This window comes from Chenopodium quinoa, unplaced genomic scaffold (genome assembly GCF_001683475.1).
Source record: "Chenopodium quinoa cultivar QQ74 unplaced genomic scaffold, ASM168347v1, whole genome shotgun sequence".
NCBI lineage: Eukaryota > Viridiplantae > Streptophyta > Magnoliopsida > Caryophyllales > Amaranthaceae > Chenopodium > Chenopodium quinoa.
Window position 1 is genome coordinate 2760613 of NW_018743136.1, and position 23441 is coordinate 2784053.

The 23441-nt window shown below is 32.0% G+C and overlaps 2 protein-coding genes across 2 annotated transcripts; both read left to right on the plus strand.

Moving 5' to 3' along the window:
• Positions 1 to 10361: 10361 nt before the first annotated feature.
• Positions 10362 to 13321, plus strand: LOC110732100. The gene is made up of 4 exons (XM_021912015.1): positions 10362 to 10677; positions 12414 to 12546; positions 12809 to 13160; positions 13279 to 13321. Exons 2-4 carry the CDS (start codon positions 12459 to 12461, stop codon positions 13319 to 13321), a joined length of 483 nt encoding a protein of 160 aa, XP_021767707.1. The 5' UTR covers positions 10362 to 10677; positions 12414 to 12458.
• Positions 13322 to 13326: 5 nt separating this feature from the next.
• Positions 13327 to 16339, plus strand: LOC110732101. The gene is made up of 6 exons (XM_021912016.1): positions 13327 to 14885; positions 14982 to 15162; positions 15392 to 15514; positions 15608 to 15745; positions 15834 to 16037; positions 16151 to 16339. Exons 1-6 carry the CDS (start codon positions 13327 to 13329, stop codon positions 16337 to 16339), a joined length of 2394 nt encoding a protein of 797 aa, XP_021767708.1.
• The last annotated feature ends 7102 nt before the right edge of the window (positions 16340 to 23441 follow it).

The window sequence follows — 23441 nt, forward strand, 5'->3', positions numbered from 1 at the left end:
AGCTACAATCAAATTCTGTCTAAGCTCTGCATCATACGCACAGGCACACAAACACAAACACAAACAAACATACTTGAGAGAGGGGAAATGCAAAACTAAAACAATATAATGTGCAAGACAAATTCAACCTTCAGACGCTCGATTAGAGATTAGTACAATTCAAGAGGTGTATTTCACAAGAGCAGTGATATGCTCAAATAAGTGTGAATGAACCAGAACAACAACCCATGAGAACGAGACAGACATCTGATGATCTGAAGGCTTATCTTTCAAAGAAATATCATCAAACATTTGAAGTATAGATAACTATGAGAATGCATGTATATATTGCCATCAGGATAACATACCCTGTTATTGGTATAACAAATGCCTTCAGTGCTGGCTCACTAGTTATATCAATCAACTCTCCAAGACCCAAGGTTGCCTGTTCCCTCAGTTTTGTTGATTCACAGTACTAAGATTGGTGAGAATCAATTAGGACTGAACAATTTAAAACTGAGAAAATATAAATAATGATTTTGTGAATTTACAATTAGGATTGAAAGCAGATTTATATCTTATTTCAAGTTATAAATCTTCTATTTATCACAATGCTAATATTTGTGAGAATCAATTATAGTACTTAGGATAGCTTAATTGCTTGTTATGTCCAGTGCCTTCTATTTGTTTATTTTTTAGTTTATCTTCAAGTTATGTATTTTGGTAAAGCAAGTCTCTATAAGTAAGTTAACTTGTTGTTGTTAGATTTGATATGTCATGGATAAAAAAAAAAAAAAAAAAAAAAAAAAAAAAAAAAAAACCTGGTACTAAGGTTGATTAATAGGTTTCCAAACAAGTTTTTGATGAATACAGCATTTACAAAATAATACAGCATGTTCTAAGAAAATAAAACATGTTTCAAAAATATATTAGGTTTTAAGAGAATATTTTAGGTTTTAGGAAGGCTTATAAGCCAATCGTAAGAGGTCAAGGTTCTTTAGTTCAGTTCAGCTCCAAATTTCCTTCATTTTTAAAAAAATATTCATTTCAGCTCAGTTTAGTTTAGTTAAGTTCAGCTCCAATCAGTTCAATTCAATTCAATTCAACTCCAATCATTTCAGTTTAGTTCAGTTCAGTTAAGCTCGCTTCAGTTCAGTAAATGTGAACAAGCCCTTAGTCTAAGAAAGAGTTAAAGAGTAATTTAACTTTACTAATAGAGTTCCTCGATCCAATACTATTTTAATAATACTATAAAATTGATTAACAATATTGTTAGAGTAATATTAGGTTATTGTTAATCCATGTTTTAACAACCCCATTCTAATTATTTCATATAATAGTATAGTCTCCTGTCTAGCTTAATTTATATATATAGGTACTTGTATAATCATTGTAATGTAATTTTGAAACTATGCTCATATCTATTACGGAGCACTAAATTATTTCAGATTATACTTATATTTATAAAATAAAACATTTAGATATATTCATGTGTATCGAATGCTATGTTTATTGTACACTGTTTTTTTTTTTATATATACTCCCTCCGTGTTTTTTTTAAGTGACACAGTTTGACCGGCATGTAGTTTTAGGAGATTTTATTGACTTTAATAAAATAAGATGTTAGTGGAGTAGGTTGGAGGAGTGAAAAATGATAAAGTAAAAGACTATGAGAGGAAATGCGGACCATGAAAGGAATGAGAAATGATAAAGTAAGAGATAGTGGGGTGAAAATATATTATTAAAATGTAAGGAAATTCTAAAAGAGGAAGTGTGCCACTTAAAAAAAACAATTGTTTAAGGAAAGTGTGTCACTTAAAAAAACACGGAGGGAGTATATGTAAAATCGTTCATAAATAAAAGTTATACGACATCTAAAAAAAGATTCAGATCTACTAAATACGTAATAATTGAATCAAATCGAATCATTCGTAAGCAAATTCTCCATGTTATGATCGTTGTCTCATATCATACTATCTTATATCTATTAAGTGAGCAATTCGAATATAAAATTATAATTTTGTAAATAAAGTTCGAATCAATAAAAAATAAAAAAAAAATACAAAATATAAAATTAATTTTACAAAGATACAAGTAAAATGTAGGAGGGAAATTTACCACCATTATCAGTAAAGAGTTTAACTTGGTTGAAAATTTTGTGTGAAATTCTACCGCTAAAGTAAAACTCATGTAAAACTCCCTCCAAATCAATACTCAATATAACTAATCTATAATAAAAAAAATTTAAAAATCAAAAGCAAAATTAAAAACAAAAAACATTAAGAAAAAGGGTGTAAAACACTTAAACACTAACAGCTTCAATTCCTCAACCTGCGTTCTTTATCCTTCACTCCATTTTTTTTAAATTTTTTTTTTTTTGGGAAAGCCAGTTCTTTACTCCATCCTCTATTCTCTATCAAATATTGTTTCGGGTTTCAATGGGTTGTGAAATTTGTTTTCAATCTATCATCATCCGTCAATTAGCTGATTTCATAATGTAACTCGAATTCAATGGGTTTCAAATCAACATTTCAACCATCAATAAAAGTTCTAGTGAGAGTTGTGTAGCAGCTTATCATATAAGAGACCTATACATTGATTGAACCACGATGTGGTAATTGGAAATTGTGTTGAATTAGTGAAGTTAACAGGATATGCATTTCCTTGGGAAAAATATGCATTTCTGTAGTATTAGTATTGTTTATACTAGACATATAATATCTGTACTTAATATTTTTGTAAAAGGTTTTATTTTTCCCTTCTTGTGGATGATAAATGGAAAAATGGACACATAATAGAAATTAGCTTAGACACTTTGGAGGGCCTGTAAGGGCTTCTAAGCAGTTTGAGAAAGGCTACATTACATGCATTTTCTCTCTGACACGGTGTGTGTGACTGTGGGAATGGTATTGAGTCTACTCTACATGTTACATTTGAATGTTTTGGATAATGAGTATCCCCCTGTCGGTTAAGGTGAAATGTACCAAACTTTTTTATTTGATCTGTCTCAGATGTATGTCACTATGCTATGAATGAATGGACTCTAGACCTTTTCTATGGCTCGCCTTACCTTGAGTTGCATTCTGCTGTCTGGAACTAGCTTAATACCCTGTTCCATTCTTTGCCCCCTAATACTCAATTTATTTGATAGTAGAATGCAGTTGTTATGTTGTTGCTTCCCTAATATTTCCCTCTGTTGCTACCCTGCTATTTCATCCCTTCCTGTTTTTGTGCTAAAATTGATGCTGACCACTTGTTGTCGCACTATTGTGTGCTTGTTGTACTTGATTCGAATCATAAATTAAAATCTGAGAGATGATGATGTTCATAAAGTTAATTGAATTATTAATCAAATGAATTGTTATGGCTAGTGTTTCTTTATTGCTTAAATATCCTAAAAATTTATAACTGCAAATAGAAAAACCATACCAAAATCTTAGTTCTGTTGTATAACTATTGTAAATCATAAATTAAAAGCTGAATTTTGGCAGTTGAATCATGGGGCAACCTCAAATGGTTGGAGGTGGCGGGGCTGGTGCACCTACACCATAGAGATAAATGACCAACAATTCCCTAGCTTACCTGAAGGCAGTGAAGAAATTGTTCCCGAAGAAGGAGAAATATGATGAAGTCATCAGGTTATTATGAGGCAATAAGCTGGAACATTGGTATTTTAATTCAGCCTAAGATGCAGTTCTATATGTTTCAAAATTCTGTAGCTTATCAATTCTAAACATCAGTTCTGATTGTCCGCTCTGAAATCAGATCTGAATTATAGTTCTGAAATTCTTTTCAAGATATCAGTTCTGTTTTTTAGTTGTGAAATCAATACTAAATTTCAGTTCTGAAATCAGTTTTGAAATTCAGCTCTGAAATAAGTCCTGATAATTATTTCTAATTTAGTTCTGAGACGGTGTTCTGAAATCAGTTGAGAGATTGTGATCTGAAATTAGTTCTGAAATTTAGTTCTGAATTTCATGGTTGGTTCATTTCAGGAGTGCTATATTGTTAGGTCTTTTAAGAAAACAAGTTGGTTTATGTTATAATGGCTACTCAGATGAGCAAGAACCGGAAGTTCGGTGCTGATGGTCGCTGAACTAAATAAAGTTTTCAGGAGAGAACTCACTGAAGATAGCTACTATGGTGGCGAAGTTAAGGTTACTCCTATGTGCACGTAGATCATCATTAGGGCTACTTGTATCCAGAATCTTCTTCGTAATTTACCCCTTTTTGTGTTTTGGATTCGATTTTTTCAATTCTTTGTTTCTGATTTTGTTATTTTGATTGATTGTATTAGGTGAGAAGGGAAGACGGATTAAGAAATCCTGTTTTTTGAATATGGATGAGTGTGATGTAGCAAACTTTATAGCCATTTGTTGGGCTATTTATGGTGCTAGGAACTCTCAGATCATGGAGGGGGAGTGTAGGGACTATGGGGAAGTGCTGAGCTATGCTATAAAGACTGGAAATTCCAAGCCTGTTTTTTGCTGTGCTGCTGCTGTTAGTTCAAGGAAGGCTGCTGTCGATTGGACAACATATGCAGGACTCTTAAAGGTTAATGTTGATGCTGCCTTTGTAGGTGACTTTGGGCGTGGTTTGGGGTAGTGATCAGGGATGGTTTTGGTGAAGTTATGGCTACAGGGGTCTAGCAGGGCAGTGAGAAGTGGGATGTGAAGGTGGCTGAAGCAAAAGCCGTGTGATGGGGGCTGCAGCTGGCTGCGAATATGGGTGCCCAAAATTTAGTTGAGGGTGATTGTTTGCAGGTCTTCCAAGCTTTGAAGAGCGAAGAGATTGGCTATAGTGAATTTTCTTTAATTTTAGAGGATGTTTTGTTATTTTACACTAACTTTGTTATTGTTTATTGGTCTTTTGTGAAACGAGGTGGGAATAGGGTTGCTCAGGAATTGACCCGGTTTCATCATAGGGAAGTGGGTCAATGAATGTGGTTTGATGTAATTCCCTCTCGTATTCTTGATGTAGCTCTTCTTGATATATCTAATTAGCTCCCCTTTATGGGTTTTATAAAGAAAAAGGAAAAAAAAGAAAAAAAAAAAAGGAATGGACCATGTTTTATTGACTTGATATAAATCTAACTTGGATTCTCATTACTTTATTTCTTCATGTACATGTAAGAGGTTCTGGATTGAGAATACATTGAAGAAAATAGGACCCAAGGAAGATATAATCTCAACATTAATTAAGCTTTAAAAATGCTAACCAAAAAAAAATAATTCTTTTGGTTTAGTATTTGCACATTAAAATCGCATCATATGATAAGAAAAGGCTATGTTTTTTTTTATAAAACCGTAGCAATTAGGTAAAAAATGCTATGATTTTGAATTGTAGCAAATACATGTCCCTATGTGTTACTCCTAGTTTTGCGGTTCAAAACCAGAGCAAAAAGCTTGAATAAAACCGTAGCAAGTGTACTAGTGTATTTTGCATTGGTACCGCTCTACTTGTTCAGAATTATTGTAACATATGACTTTTAATATCAAATATATTCATCAATTTTACAAGACTAAGCTAATGTTCTAAAAAATGCAAATGAAAAAAAAAACAAAAATTAATAATAATAAAATGCAAAACAAAATATTTTTTGGCAATTTTACACTACATTGTTTTTTTTCAAATAATCAATAATTATAAGATACAACATTTTTTAAACAAATTTATTTGAATGTTATTTGGGTAAATGTCATATGGTTAAAAATTTATAATAGTGCATAACCAACAATTTTATTTGAAAGAATTTGTAATTTTTTTTGTTTTACATATTAATTTGTATTTCATGTTTGAAACTAATTGTAAATTTAACCATAATAAAAGAATTTTTGTCGTAAGATTCCTATCATTAGACTAAGTTTATTTTCTTTAAAAGAAATATGGTCGGTTTATATTAACATATGTTTGCCACATAAATAAATTTTGATGTGGCACAAGTGTTATAATGATTGTCACATTGAATAAAATACCCATGACACAAGTGTTTGTTTGCCACGAGAATAATATTGTCGTGGCATCACTGTCTATTTGCCACAGGAATATAAATACGTGTGGCATAAGTGTTTATTTGCCACGGGAAAAACATATAGTCGTGGCACTAGTTTCAGTTAGCCAAGAACATCATTTTTCCCGTGGCATAATATTTGTTGTCATATCAAGTTTATTATTGAATTTAATTTTTCCAGTGGCAAGATCAAATTATGCCACGAATTTAGAATTCCCGTGGCATAATTCGTGGCACAAGTGGTGAATTGTTGTAGTGGTTTGTTGGCCTTGTCTTTATCTTGGCCTTATGATGACCCATTTTTAATGGAGAATAGTGGAAACAAGTAAAGAGAAGCTTTTCAGGTGATGAAGCATATTCATGAATGGGCATGAGTGAAGAGCGAATCATGCTATTTCTATAAGTATATGATGTGTTAATGCTTTAGTTACTTATGATATTATTCTTATGCATGACTAACACATTTATTGGTTTGGTTTTTAATAAGGACCTATAACGTTTCCAAGTTGTAGGTTGATTTTATTTTACTTCGTTTGACTTTGGTCTGACTTTACTTTCGTTGATTGACTTTTCAAGTTGACTTGTTTTGAACGGTTTTGAAATTAGTCTTCCGCTGTGTGTCTTTGGTAGCTGCCTTAGCCGTTTTCACGGTGGCGTTAATGTCTTAGATATTCCTATTTAAAGTTTTAAACAGGGCAAAACATGTATTTTAAAAAGAAGGAATTTCTAGGGTGTTACAACATCATTGACATCTCAACCTGAAGATTGAGCATATGAAAGTTACTGAGAATTACTATTTGTATTTGCAAGAGAACTATCATGTCAATTATAAATATTCTACTGAATATCAACGGGATATTTATGCGTAAGAGTGCTTTATTATGGTCTAGAAGAACCATGATCAATGTATATAATTACATGTGTTAATTACATGTGTTATATTAGTTCATACGAGATTAAAGAGCAACATTAACAATATCTTATGTTGCCATTAAGGAATGTTTGATTAAATAATAATTATCAATTTCTATTATTCACGACCTCCAGAAGAAGACATAAGTATAATGGTTAAGACAACTTTAAACAGAGATTTTGAATGAAGTATGAACAAACACATGTATTATTATCATAGGTATGGTGATATGAAGACTCACTTGTTTGCGTGAAGATTTGAAGATTTGGGAGGATCAAAGATCAAGGAATGATATTTTCTGCTTCATATGAGAAGACACCTAGCCATATTGGATTCATTGCAGCACTAGATAATCTCAAGTTATGTATTCATCAGGGGGAGAAAATACGCGTTGTACTCTTTTTCCCTTAACCATGATTTTGTCTCACATTAGGTTTTCCTGGTGAGGTTTTTAATGAGGCAGCATCTCGAGCGCATTACGAAGAATGTTGTACTTTTTCCTTGATTAGGTTTTTATCCCATAGGGTTTTCCTAATAAGGTTTTAACGAGACACACATTTCGGGATTGATAATGGACATTCAAGGGGGAATGTTATGAAATATTGTGTGGATATCCATTATCCTCTTTTATCATTCCGAAATGTTCTAGATCTAGAGTTTATTATTATCTAAGCAAACCCTAGTTATTATATATATATATATATATATAGTTGATCCATTCTCTTCCCGATTTCTCTCATGTTCCCTTATTTCACAACAATATAGATGAATTATGGACTTAACGTACCGGTCGTATTTGATACAGTAATATGCCAAGCGTTGAAAGCTGAATAGTTATATCAACGTTTAAAATAATTTCCATCTCCAATTGATTTTACCAGAGATTTCTTTTGATAAATATTGGAATAATAGAATTTGGACAGACTTTGGAAAAATTAAAAGAGATAATTAGCTTTTATAAATCAACAAAAGGGGAAGCGAAAATCGAGGGAATTGGTATATATAAATTGCACTAATCAACTTACTCCGGATATGGGCATTATTTTTCTGTAATTTTGAGGCCCTTTTTGAACAAACTTTGGGATTTACAAAGCTGGGTCCAGGGCGGTTGCCCCGCCCCGGATACTGCCCTGATTACAATTTCCTAATTTCTTATCTTTCTCTCCTCTATTTTTCTCTCTCTTAAATTCATTCATTATTTTGTTTTTAATTTAATTCCTTCATCACCATTGTTGATAACCATAGATTAATTTCAAATTTCGTTTTCTTCAACCTTTAATTTTAATGTATATACAATCTTATAGTAAGAGCCTGTTCTCATTAGATTATTTTCATTTCAGTTAAGTTCAGTTTATGTCTAATGATATTGCTAATGATATAAAGCCAAATTTCATACTTGTAAACTTATATTACAACAACGATAATAATAATAATAATAATAATAATAACAATAATAACAATAATAATAATAATAATAATAATAATAAAACTAATACATAAAGCTAAACTTTTAGCCAGGCCACGAGACAACGACACTTGGCATTCCAACTTTTCGCCAAGTCTCGTGCCACGTTGGATAGATTTAAATAGAATTCAAAAGATAAAAAAAATTGTTTAATATTTGGATAGAATTTTATGATAAAAATGTTAGTTTAGAGTTTTATTTTCGATAAAATACCAATTTTTCAAATGTACAAATTGAATTATATTTATAATATATACTAATCGGTTAAAATGATATACTTCACAATCTAATAGAATTTTATAACTAGTGTAGACTTTTTAATTAGGGTCGGGTCATGAGTAATATCGGATTGGGTCACTTCAGGTTACGAGTCAAGAACTGTTCAACCCTTGCCCAAAGTTTTGGGTTCGGGTCAACCCAACAGGATTTGAACATTTATTTAATTAATATATTTTTTGCTAATTTTTAATTTTTTTTAATGTATTAAATCGAACATTTCCATGCCACTAACATTATTATTATGCATTACATGTCCACAAATCGTCACAAAAGCACATCAATTCCTAACTAATTTTATATCAATTATATATGTTAAAATTTGATAAATAGAATAAAATTTTATCTTAAAATTCAATGAACAACCCGGGCATCGCACGGGGCACAAAACTAGTAATTATAATAAAATTCATTGTTCAAATGGTTCCTACACTCGACGCTGAGCAGAGAAGTAGAGGACTGGAGCTGAGATTAGGCCCGTTTCTGAGATATTGGTGGCCTGGGGCGAATATATGATATGAGGCCCTAATTAATAAGTTTTTTTTTGGGTGATCACGAGGGGCAATCGCCAAAGAAAATTACTCGTATTTTATTTGCACTACAAAAAATTACTCGTATTTTATAATTTCATTTTTTTTATTTTTTTTGTTGAAGAAAAAAGCCTAGCCATTTCAATTTTAACTCCAAAATTCTAATATCAAATCTGAAAAATAAAAGATACAAAGTACTCCGTAGTATCATTTGTTTTATTCATAAGATCAAATAATAAGAAGTCATTGTCCCATACTTCTATTCATCATTTTATTCAACGCCAAAGAAAAAGAAAACAAACTAAATGAAACTAATTGTTGTTGCTTATTTTATTTTTCTTGATTAAATTCAATTTGTCGAATAAAAACCTTACATAATTAAATTAAAATCATCAAACACAAATTATACGGAGTATTAATTATGTTTTTGAACAAATTATATTAACTATATAACAAAACACAAGAAATAAAAGTATTAAAATGAACAAATTGATAAATTGAACATAAACTTGAACTATTAGAAAATATAACATAATTTGAATTGATGAGAGAGTGACGATAGACAGTCGAAGCCAAACAGAATTGATATTACCCAGCATTGAAAATTTAAGAGATACTCATAGTTAATTAGCATATTTATTAAGGACTACTTTGACTTTGGGTAGGTTTTGTAAAAACTAATTTAAAGAGATACTAAGAGTACTGTATAGTCTGTATTACTCCAGAAATTAAAATTTTAAAATATTCAATAAATTTAATTATAGAAAACTAAATGATGTATTTAATGACTTTAATCTACTTTGAAAATTGTTGAGAATTACATGGAGTACTTATTTATTTATTTTTTTCTAATTACATAATTTGGGGCCTTGATTATAACTTAATTGAGCTTTAATGTGATGGGCCCTTTACGGAGCTGGCTGAGATCGGCAACTTCGACAAACCACAACGATAATGAACAGTTGTGGTTGGATCTAGAGGACTATGGGAGGTAGGAAAAAGGGACGAAGAGAGAGAAATTAAAGTTGGTTTGGGGTTAGGCCTTGTATTAATGGGAATAATAAAGAGAAGGGATGACCATTGGCTCTGTTGCTTTTGTTCCAGTTTTATATATATATATATATATATATATATATATATATATATATATATATATATATATATATATATATATATATATATATAGGATTAGGATCATGTAAAAACAAGTCTTAGGGTGAAAACATGAAAACAATTAATCCCAGCCGTAGATTATAATCTAGCGGATGATATTTAATGTATATATATCCTAATTTTCTCTCTCCTCCCGCGAAAACACTTTCTCTTTCCTCTGTTATTTTCTTCCTCCTCTTCCTTCTCTCTTCACTTTCTCTCTCCTAATTTCTCGACATTAGCGAACTCCTTCAGCAACACCGCTTCAATTACCATCAGCGAACTCCTTCAGCAACACCGCTTCAATTACTTTGATTTTTAGCAATTTCTCAGCTCTACGATCTATTATCAGGTGAGTTCTTTGTGGTAATTTCGCTATTTTTGCACGATTTGAGGTTATTAGGTTTCTGAAATTTTGTTTGCTGGAATTTCATGAGTACTTTTTTGTAGATTCAACCGAAAATTTAATGTCTATTATGTTTTTCGTGTATGATTTTTGTTTAATTTTGTAATTTTGCAAGTTTTTTTATTTTATTTTTTCGATTTGATTTGATTTTTTGAATTTCAACTTAAGTTTCGTTTTAGTAGAAGTATTTTTTAAATGTATTTTGTTTAATTTTTCTTAATTTAAGTAAACTAGGTTTTTATGTGTATTTTTGCTCGAAATTCTGCTTTTGTTGTTGTTCTTCATCTTCTTAGTAACACGATTATTGTTGAGCATAATTTTGTTTTTGTTGATTTCGAGTTTAGCTGATTTTTGTAGATTTTGATTTCGAATTAATGCCTGTTAGGAATGCGAATAGCTAAAATGCGAATTGTGTGTGTGTGTTTGTGTTTGGAGTAGTTAATTCGAATTTTGAGTAATTTGAAGTGTTTTTAGTGGATTTGTGAGTGAATTCGGGAGAGTTTGGAGTAGTTAATTCGAATTTTGAGTAATTTGAAGTGTTTTTAGTGGATTTGTGAGTGAATTCGGGAGAGTTTGGAGTAGTTAATTCGAATTTTGAGTAATTTGAAATGTTTTTAGTGGATTTGTGAGTGAATTAGTGAGAGTTTGGAGTAGTTAATTCGAATTTTGAGTAATTTGAAGTGTTTTTAGTGGATTTGTGAGTGAATTAGTGAGAGTTTGGAGACATAAATTAGCTACACTGGTTCCTGCTTCCACTTGGTGTCCAACTCGATTTGTATTTTCCCGTGTTCCGTTTGGTGTAGGCAACAGGAATGGTCATCAATCTCTTGCTAATGATGATCTGGAATTGAGACCTGACCAACATGGTGACATGTTTGGAGATGGACTAACTGCCTTGGTTGCATTGGTGTTCCTTGATGCTGTTGTGTTTCTCTCTTACAACCTGTCTTTTCTTATTTGTGATTTGAAGTGGTTTCAGCTGCATCAAATGTCATTAGGTTCCTACATGAATTATTTGCCTTTTGCACTTAGATAAATTTTCTGGTGTTTGTGATATTGATGCAAAGACTCTTTCCACATCAACCGTAGAAAGAAAGAAAGAAAGAAAGCACATAAAGTATGAAGAATGCTTCCTGGTTTAAGATACTGACTTTGATTCTATATGTCCGATTTTTGGTGTTGAGCAGACTGCTTAAGCGACTAACCCAGGAGCTACAGACATCTGGGGTGGATTTGTGATAGATTGCTTCTGATCATGCTAAATCGACATCTACATGACTTTCTTGACTGTTGAAAAGTGTACTTCTAGTCTGACATATGTGCATGGTTAATTTGACTCTGTACTGGATTTTGCTTCAAAATTTCTGAATTAGGCCTGTTTTGAACTTGAATCAAGGTAGCCAGAATTCGAGGATTTGGATACCTTAGTTTGATCTGATTTTCACTGCCCTGACCTGACCTGAATTGATTTTTTTATTCGTAAACAAATTGGTTGTCAAAAGACATAAATATGAATATGACCTGAACTTGTTCTAAACCAAACCAAAATAAACTGAATCTTTTTGGAGGGGTGTTGGACTATGTTATTTTTGAAGTTTTGTTTTAAAAAAAGGTCATTATGTCATAAAAAGAGGCAACTACTTTGGTTTCTTTTGTTTATCTTTTCGTATGTCTTGTTACAGGGTGCAACAAGGATTTTCATTCGATTTGGATTAGATTTTATTCCTATGGTGAGAACTAGAGGTGGTGCTACTTTTAAAAAAAGGAGAGGCCTTCGTAGCTCAACAGGAGGAGTTAAATTGAAAGATACAGGAGGTATGATGAATGTTTGATTTTTGGATTATTAACCTTAATATACTAGTTGCTCTATTATGATAGTCTCCTAATACTATAGAATGTAGGTCCCTATATTAATATAAAAGTTACTATATTATTAGTTCCCTATGTAACTGAAAAAGGTCACTATATCAATGACAATGATTATTATTTTTAAGTTATTAGTTTGCTATATTATAATTGTTTGCTAGATGAAAATGAAGATAATTGTATATATAACTATATGCTTGCGTGTTTTTAGCATGTATCAATCTCGATCATGAAGATGAAGAGCATATTGATGGTGGAAGCAAAATGATCGATGATGATACTAACAGAGATAAAGATGCTTGTATTGAAAAAGGATTGAAAAAGAAAGCTATCACTAAGAAAAAGAAACCTTCTAACATTGAGAATGCTATACCTTTGTCAACTGTGATGGAAGGAAAGAAGGGGAATGAGTCTTCTTCTTCACATGTTATTGTTTTGCCAGCTAAGAAGAGAAAGTTGGATGAAAATGAAGGTCTTAAAGTGAAGAAAGTGAAGGCAAATAAGGATAAGAACATTGTGATTCATAGGCAAGAATCTGCAATCATAGATAGTGATGTACATATGTAAGTGAATATTTGTTTCTTTTTTTTGAAGTTTTGTTTTAAAAAAAGGTCACTATGCTATAAAAAGAGGCTACTATTTTGGTTTCTTTTGTTTATCTTTTCGTATGTCTTGTTACAGGGTGCAACGAGGATTTAAAACACGTTGCAGGCCATTTCATTAGTAGAGATGATTAAAACTTTTTCAGATGATCAAATCAAGGCTGTTAAAGAAATTGGCTTTGGAGGTTTGTTATCTTTGAAGGTGAAACGAACTGCAACTGATATGCTATCATGGTTGGTAGATTGTTTTGATCATGGTAGCTGCATGTTTACTATTGATGGTAAAAAAGATTTTGTTGTGACTGAATTTGATGTGTATGATGTTTTTTGCCTTCCTTGCAAAACATCTAAGAAAGTTGAAGAAATTTCTCGTTGTGCTAATGTCATCAACCCTGATTATGATTTAAAGGTTAAATGGAGGTCTCATTTTGGTCTTATGGGTGAGAATGATCAGATTCCTGTGGGTTTTTTGGAATCTAAGATCCCTTTACTAGTAGATGGCGGGGAAGAATTCAGACAGCTTTTTATCATGCATGCTTTTTCAAGTTTTTTAGCACCTACGTCCAACAGAACTGTGGATTTGAGAATTGTAAAATGTTTGGTTGATGTTAATCAAATAAGAATTTATAATTGGTCAAAATATGTCTTAGATAGACTTTGTGAAGCCGTGAAGAGCTACAAAGAAGGAAATATAGAATGGTTTTGTGGTTGTGTTTTGATGTTAGAGATTATCTATTTTCATCGATTGAGGTTTAGGAATGTTGTGTTAAATTCTACAATACCTTTAATTCAACATTGGACTGATGTGGATATAAGAGATAGAATTAGAAATGAAAAGTTGTCCAAGGGTTTTGGGTGTGGAATTCTTGAGTTTGATACATATCCAGTGAGTGAGAAGTTGCAATTTGAGGATGGACAAGTTGTTTGTAATCAATTCAAGGAAGCTCCTGTGAATCAAACTTCTGGAAAAGAATCTGTTGTTTATGAAGGTGTCCGTAGCAATGTTAAGGGTGTTATTCAGTTTGAGCTACCTGCCAGTTCAATGTCTAATGAGGAAATTCGTTCAATTGCTATTGATGTAAGTATTTTACCCTTTAATTATGTCTGTCTGTTTGGTTTTTTTTTTTTTTTTTTTTTTTTTTTTGTCACAAATTATTTTATTAAATCTAAGTGCTACATTTTTTTTTCACAGGAAGTTTACGAGAAGTTTTTGCTCATGAAAAGAGATTTAGAAGTGGTATCTAACTTCTACATGAATGAGTTGAAAGTGTTATTTCAGACTCGTAAATCTAATGATGCTTCAACTTCGACACCTCCAATGTCCCAAACTGATTTATTCTTTATGAATCCTCGTGTTCATGAAATTGTTGATGAGATTGTGTCTCTTGTAAATTGGGTAAGCAAAGTGCCTAATGGTTTGGATGATGATGATATTGATGATAATGGTGCACCTGCAAAAGAGATTAATGTTGTAGTTGGTGAGGTTCCAAGGATAGGTTTTGAGCATGTTTTGAGTAATGGAAAATCTAAATGCTCCCTTGCTATGGATGTTAGTCTCTTTGGTGATAAAGTTACATATGTAACTGAATATATGAAGTCAAGTAATAAGGATATGAAGGTTTTGGATGCAGTTGTCCAGGAACTTGTTGACTACTGCATTAGTGATTATCATGGTTTCGATCTCAAGTAAGTCATGTCATTGTTCTTTTTGTTATTTATTTTCAAATTTTAATAATAAGTGACTATGTTAATATACATGTGTCTTTTTATTTCCTTGTACAGTGAGGTGTTGGTATCTTTTGGCAAACCATTTGAGATTACAAGGAATGAATTCCTTTCATTAGGTGCACCGGCTATTGCTATATCTTCTGTTATTATTGATTGTTGGGCTATGTTGCTTAATGAAAACCAGAAGAGTAGTGCACATGGACCTCAAAAACTATATTTTGGTGTTTCTCAAAGTGTAAGTATCTTTCGGCTATTTAGTTACTACATCATTATAATGGTAGTTGTTCATTATAAAAAATTCATAAATTAATTTCACTATGTATTGAAAACAGTCACTATGATTCATAAATTAATTTCACTATGCAATGAAAACAGTCACTATGTAATGCAAGTAATTACATTTAAGAAAAATAACTCTACCTTCTAATTTTTTTTAATATTTATTAATGTTTGTTCTTTTTTAGGCTTTTTTACTGAAAGTTGCAAACACAGATAGTAACACACAAGACATTGACAAGCTATTTGACATTTGGTCAAGATGGTTGTTCATTCCTTGCAATGATTTTGATATTGCAAATGTTGAGTTGGTAATACATTGCAAATGTTGACAATCATTTTTCAACTAAGTACTTTTATATTAAGTTTTTCAAGCTTAATAGTTGTTTATTTATTTATTGCAGATATTTGTTCCTATACTCTTGAATGAGCACTTTTTCCTAATTGTTGTGAATTTGAAGGAAGAAAAGCTTCAGTTCATTGATAATATGAGTTATGATACAAAGTACATGAGTGAGGTTGAGAAGTTCTCTGATGTTCTGGTAAAAATATGATATTTTGGATTTTATTTGTATTTTTCTAGTTAGGATATGCTTCATGGAACCTAAAGTATTAATTTATTTTGCCTAGAGTGATATGCTGAGTACTTTTCTTGATCAACGCCTTCCTCAAAGTAATGACTCAGTGAAGAACATGATTGAGTATACTTTGGAGTCACCTTCTGTAAATTGGAAGTCTGGAAAACAGAAGAATAATGATAGTGGCATTTATACTATGGTCAGCATGCTTTACTTTGATGGAGCTGATGTGTTCGACTGCGATGTTTTGAAAACGGTTATCTCGTCTCATTTTTTTTATTTGGCTTTCAATTTTTATTATATTAACTATTTCCTCCATGGAATTTAACTAGCTTTTTATTCTAATTTTTGCTTAAATTAATATATTAGGTTTCAACTAGACGGACATTGAGAGCTCAGATTGCTGCTACTCTGGTATTATCTGATATGAACATTGTCAGAGATGAAGTTCTTGAAAAGCTATCTGAATTCAGATTAATAAGGAGTCAAGTTGCAAAAGAGGTTTTTGATGGGATTAAGAAGAAAACAAAGCAAGGTAAAAAGGAAAAGAAAGTATAGGCAGACTAACGAATATGTGGATGAAGTTTTTTGCTCGGAAGTATTTGTATTTTGCACAGAAGTAGGAAATCTAATGTAATGATGTAGTTTGCATCAACAAATGGATAATCTAACAAAATTGTATAAGTGTTAATATAGAACAATATGATATGATTCCAGTTCATACAAAGCTTTTGAATTGGTGGTATTGGTAGTTCTTTTGATATGTAATCTTTAATTGACATTCAAGAAGTTTAGTGAAATATATATTAGTTATAAATTTGGCGCCTATGTTATTTAAAAAGGTTTCTATATGATAAGGTCACTATGTATTTAAAAAGGTATCTATGTTATTTAAAAGGTTTCTATATTATAAGGTCACTATGTATTTAAAATGTTATTAGTTCAATGTGTTATATATAATTAAGTTATAATGCAAAATTATCACCATATTCATTATTATATTTTGTATACATATGTGACAAGTTTTCAAAGGACCTATGATAAATATGTACCTAAAAATGTCTAACTTTTTTTTATCTCTTAAAAAAGAAAAAAAAAACTTGAAAAAGGATATTATATTACTTTTTATAGTCATTATGTAAGTAAAATGGCATTATATGAGGTAAAAATTTCCAATTACTATGCGATGCAAAAGGATCACTATGAGATGCAAGAGCGTTACTATGTGATAAAAAAGATTTCTATAATAATCTGTCTCTATTTAAATAAAAGGTCACTATGTAAGGTAAAAGTGTCGTATTTATATTAATCTATTCTTAAGCTATTCATTTAGTATATCAATTAAAAGAACGAGCCCCTCCTTCCCTAACTTTGTATTGGCTTAATCGATGTGGATTAGAAGAATTGTTAAAATGTGAGTATTTTTTATACGGTTGTTATATCATAATAAAGGTCATTATATCACTAAAAAGGTTATCACGGAATAAGGTGTCAATACGATGAAAAAAAGTCACTATGACGTTAAAAACACATACTATAATATAAATTGAAGTTATCATATGCCAATATGTCACTACATCAAAATAACAATATAAAGGTCAATAAAAAGTTTAACAATAAAAGGTCACCCTATCAATAAAATTTTAACAATAAAAGGTCCCTGTTTAATATATGTGAAACAATAACAATCACTATATCAATAAAAATGGCACTATAGCACTATGTTCTTTATTTCCTCTTATCTCCTCTATTTCAGCACTAGGCTGTCAGTAGCCGATGTTGCTTCTTGTAAATATGAAGTGGTTTTGCAGCCTTTCTACTCTTCTTTGAAATCCTGAAATCATGTACACGAACATATATAAAGTGAAAATCTAGTGGGAAGTAAACATAGTACAAAATTTATTTATTTTTTTCTACAAAAATACCTCATTCAAGTTGGATTTTTTTGCGGACAATTCCGACTATCATGGTTTGTTCTCTGACCACAAGTTCTACAAAGTCTATCTTTCCTTTGGCTTTCCTCAATAGCTATCTCTTTGTCAGATTTTTTCCTTTTTCCACTACCACTACCTTTGTCGGAAGACTTGTTTGGAGGAAGAATATCAACAACTATGTCATTAGATCCAACAAATAATTCGATGTGTTTATTTTTTGCCTCACGTTTATCAACTGGACTTATAGAATCCAAGTCTTTCATCTCATTTTCAAAAGATATTAGCTTAGACAACAATGACTCTAGGCATTCAACTTTCTCCTCACAAAGACTTACACATGAAAAAAACCTGCACCATAAATCACCAACTAGCTTTTGCTTCTTATCCTTCTCTGCCCCATCAAGCAAGTTGTTTAAGCCAAAAATTGGTTTCTTCATAGCTTCTTTAGTCCAACGATGTAAAACATATTGCCTTGGAATCTCAAATAAGAACTTTCCTTTCATGACAAAGAGAATGTGACGACATAATATTCCAACAGATTCAAACATTTTACAAGAGCATGAAGCATCATTAGAACACAAAACATATGTGACATGATAGCTTTTTTTCCTTGTGTTGTCAACAATTCTATATTGCTCAATCCCTTCTTCTTCCCAAAATACTCTTGTCAAGCGTTGATGTTCATCCATACAATGCTCAAAGAAAAAGGCACCTTCACTGTTTTCAGCTTTTTCTTTCAAATTGTTTATAAACATCGAAGCATCTTTCTCTTGTATGTAAGCTTTCAAGTCTCGATTAAAGTTCTTGAAATCATTCAATGTTGCACCTATATTATCATAGCTACCAAGATGTTCTTTCATCAACTTATAAGACTTGTTTGGACCAATGTTCAATCTAGAGTTGTCAAAAATGAATTTTTTCTGGCCAAGTTTAAGGTTTCCAACATTTGCCAAAAAATTCATTGTGTTGGGAGAAGCAAGATTGTGGCTATGAGATTCATGAAAGACATAAAACATCCATTTTCCATCTGAACGTTCTCTAAACCCAATCATTGCATTACATCCAACACGATTTATGGTTCTTTTTCTAGCTTTAGGATTTTTATCTTTGTTAGAAACTTTTGCTTTAGTTTCACCATCCTTCGTAAACCCTTGTTTATTACAATGTAAATATTTCAAGTAGACTTTATCACTATCTTTAATTCTCTTTTCAGTACCTAGTCTTACCACAAACCCGCCAAATCTAGCATATTGCTTATAAAAATCAACACCTTTAAGTAAGGAATCAAAAAGCATACCAAGTGTAGGCTTTAGTTCAGGGGGACAACACGGTATAAACTCTTTTGTTCCTCTAGGAGTGTAACACACACTTGGGCCCTTTAGTGACGGTAAGTTTTCAGCAACATTGGTAGTTGTAGATGTATTTGAGCAACTACCTTCTTCTGACTCCTCTTGCATTGTCTGCATATAATATCAAATATATGGTTTAAAATGGGTACTATAATAAAATAATCCATTCCATGGTGCAACTAACTGGACACCAACAAAAACAGTCTAAAATATATGGTTATGGTATCATAAAAAAGAGTTACTATATGGTATTAAGCAAGGTGTTAGTCATTTAAGCAAATACACAAACACCTTATGTGCAACAATTTCTCCTAGTGTTTAATATCATATATCCAGGAAAAAAAAACTTTAATATAAAAAAAATATATATATATTGCAAATATTTATACAAAAACGAAAAAAGAGCATATTGTTGATGAGGATTGAAACTACAAGTTGATGAGATTGAAACTAAAAAACAGAGCACTATTATAAAAACAGTCTACAATAATCACATACAAGGAAATAACCTACCATGCGCAATCAAATAGAAATTCAAGAAATTCAGCTTATATACAAGGAAATAATCACAGTTATATCGGTATTGTAAGCCGCAATCAACTAGAAATTCAGCTAAAAACAGAAATTAAAGAATGAAGAACACTTACTAAGATCATTGAGGAAGCCCCAAATTATTGAAGAATCACGAGCCCTCAATTTTGGGAGTAAATAATCAAAGTAGCCCTAAAATTTGACGAATTGAGGAATTGACGATTTGATAATGAGATGAAAAGAGGATTTGCCGAGATTTGCTGAGATTTTGCGTTTTTCAGCAAAATTAACAGAGGATTTGCTGAGATTTGCTAAGATTTTGTGTACCTTGTATTACAACCGTTAGATTATATCATTAATAATCAATGGCTGAGATTTGCTGTTTTTAGTTTTCACCATAAGCCCTGTTTTTAGCGGAACCCTCCCGTATATATATATATATATATATATATATATATATATATATATATATATATATATATATATATATATATATATATAGTTTTGTTATTATTATTATTATTATTATTTATTTTGATAATTTTTAAAAGTGTTTTGTATTCTTTTGTCATTTTAATATTTTAATTATATAGTATATGTTTTTAAAATGTTTTGGGATGCCATGTTTTAAATATATTTTTCTTAAATATTTTAATTATATAGTATATTTTTCTTAAATATTTTATTATGTATATATGTTTATACACATGTATATAATAATAAATAATCAAGATCATTAATCTGTAGTTAAAAATCAGTAATTAATACGTTCAGTTCAGCTGAGTTCAGTCAATGACAACATGCCCTAGGTTATAAATTTTTTTCTGTGAAAATCCAAGCATTGCTCCGGTAAATAACTAGTAAATACAATTAAACTCATCACAAATTAAAAAGTATCCTTGAAATTTTTAAAGTTATCTTTAAATTGATTGTTTTACAATAAAAATAACGTAAGTCCGTGTTATACGAATTTATTGTTCGGATTGAGGCCATTCGCCCAATGTGAACCTATCGAGCTCACGTGTAGAGGTGTCAATTTAGATAATCGGATGGTGTTTGGGTTGGGTCTATCGGGTCGGATATGTCCGGTCAAAATTATTCTTTTAATTCGGATCGGATCGGGTTAAATTCGGGTCAGATCAAATTCAGGTCATGATCTATCGAGTTCGGGTCAGATATGGGTCGAGTCAACTCCTGATCGGTTCATGTTCGATTTTGATAAATTCGGATCGGGTTCAAAACGGGTTTAGCCGAGTTAATTTTGGGTCGGATGAATTTGGGTCGGGTTGATTTCGGTTCGGATGAATTTGGTTCAGTCAAGTTCGATTTGATTAAGATAAGGTTGATCCGTTGATTCATTAATTGGTTACTTTCAATTCAATTCCTTTATGTGTTTGGCTGGATTTTAATCGAGTTGACCCAATTCATATTCAAATAAGGTTATTTTCAAAGTAGAGTTATTTTATTATTGAGTTTTTACCTTATTATTGGGTCAATATCAAGTCATTCATGTATCATACTCTTTATCGAGTTGAAAGAAGAGGTTTTAATGTTCAAGATAACTATTACAAATTATTTGTAGCAAATTTTAGATGAGACTAATATAAAGCTTCGAAAGTAATTTTATATAATTGGTACATAAATGAAATAAAGTTGTAGGGAATATTTCAAGCATTACCCCAAACTTGAACTCTACTGTGATCATACACTTAAGCATGGTGGCGTCCAAAGGGAAAGAAGCTAGAGCAAAAGAGTCGCCAACAAGTTTTAGGAACTTATAAACCGTTGACAGGGTGAAGGTTACACCCCTTAACGATCCATGAGATCGTTAACTCCAATAGGTCTGGAACCATGACTGGAAGTTCGGGGATGAAGGTACAAATCCAATCTAAAAGAGAAAGAACCTGCCCTAATAATAGGCCTCTACTTTATTCTTCTCGTATTCATGTGCGCTTTCCGACTAACATGCAATCATTAAGTTAACCCTAAACCTGTTTAATCTTTGTTGGTTGAATATTAATGCACAAATAAAAATATTATTGGAGATCACTTGAATTATAATCATATTAACCTGAAACAAGATTATTAATTATCTTACTAAGCGTGATTACAAGTACCAATTCCCTTTATACATGCATAAAAGGTGTGGTCAAGCAATAACAATAATAACAATCAAGCAACATAATAATATCATAAAAAATAATAATAATAATAATAATAATAATAATAATAATAATAATAATCTAAAACCTTTAAAAGTCCAATTCGAGCACTGTAGTTTAGCTACAGTTTTTCCCTTGTGAATAGTAAAAAGTGGTGCTATTACTTTGGTGCCCTTGAATTTAGAGTTTTCCCTTTTTTTTCCCTTTCTTGCTTGGTTTGTTTACTTCAGTAGTTATTCCAATTTTTACATGTTTGTTGTACTACGTTACTATTACAGTAGGTCCTCTTTGACTATAGGCTTATAGGATTGGAAAAGAGCCTAACATTTACTTGGGTAAGTTTTCTTAATTCTTAAGTCGGTTGTTGATGCTATATATATGTGCATTTGTTTTGCTTTTTGGGGCTATCATCTATGTTGTTTGGCGATTGAGGTAGAATTCTAGGAAAGTTCTGCTGTGTAAGTGTTTTTTTCTTTTTTCTTTTTTTTTTTCCCTTTATATTCCCCATCTCTTCCCTTGAGTTTACCCTTTCTCTTGGTTCATATGAAATTCGACATTGCACTAAATCTTAGACCATGACACATCAATTAGATTATTGATTTAAGGATTTTTTTTTAAAATAACACCACATATTTTGAAAAAAATGGATTATAACACCACCTTTTCTCGAATTTGTATTATAATACCACATAAAAATCAAAAAAAATTGATTTCACCACCTACTAACGGGTTCCATCCAAGAATTCGTTAGTGGGGCTCACTTTGGACACATATCACTCATCTATTGGATTAAATAAAATTAAATTTATTTTTTTTAAAAAAATCCTAAAATGCTAATTCAGCCACCACCGTCGGTGGGTTCCCACCACCGTCACCAAAACCTAACGCCCGAAGCTCCGAGTCCGTCGTTGAACCACCGTCGTCACCATACCCTGCCCCAAAACCTCCGATACCGTCACCACACCATCGAAACCCCAACCTAAACTAGCTGAAACCCCAGCCTACACCGTCGCCGAACCACCGTCAGCCGAAACCTAACCCAACCCAGCCGAAACCTCCCAGCCACTTCGCTTCCTCCCCGAAAAACCGCCCCTGTACTTCCGCTTCACCTTCAAACCGGTCGAAAACCACTTTTGAAGCCCCAGCTGGGTCGATTTTGCGGTGAGGCGACGACATGGGTGGTTTTCGGTGGTTCGTGGTAATGGTTTGTACGGATTGATTGGTGGGATTTGCGCGGGGGGAGGGGGGCTGTGGTGGGTGGGGATGATGGGCAATGATTTCGCCTGTGAAGGAAGGGTTGCCGGCGTCAGTCGGAGTCTCCGGCTGTGGAGTCGTGGTCGCCGGTGGTGGGCTAGTGGCTGGGTTAGGGTTATGTAGACACCCATTTGTGTCTTCCCAAAACCAAACCCAGTGATGAATACATTTCACGTCGAACCATAATCGAATGAGGTGAAAGTGTGAAAAGTCTAGTGTTGCGGTTAGTTTTTGTTAAAATTCTTTCTTTCTATTTTCGAAAACCCACTCTATTTTATGAAAACGTCCATTACAGTTTAGTTTGGTCCATGATATGGGTCCAATAATGGTGTAGTTGGATGGGGTTTGAAAAGACCTTTCCAACGATATATTATAAGCCCAATTCCGATGAATATCGAGGAAGTTATGGCCAAAATACTAAACTGGGCCC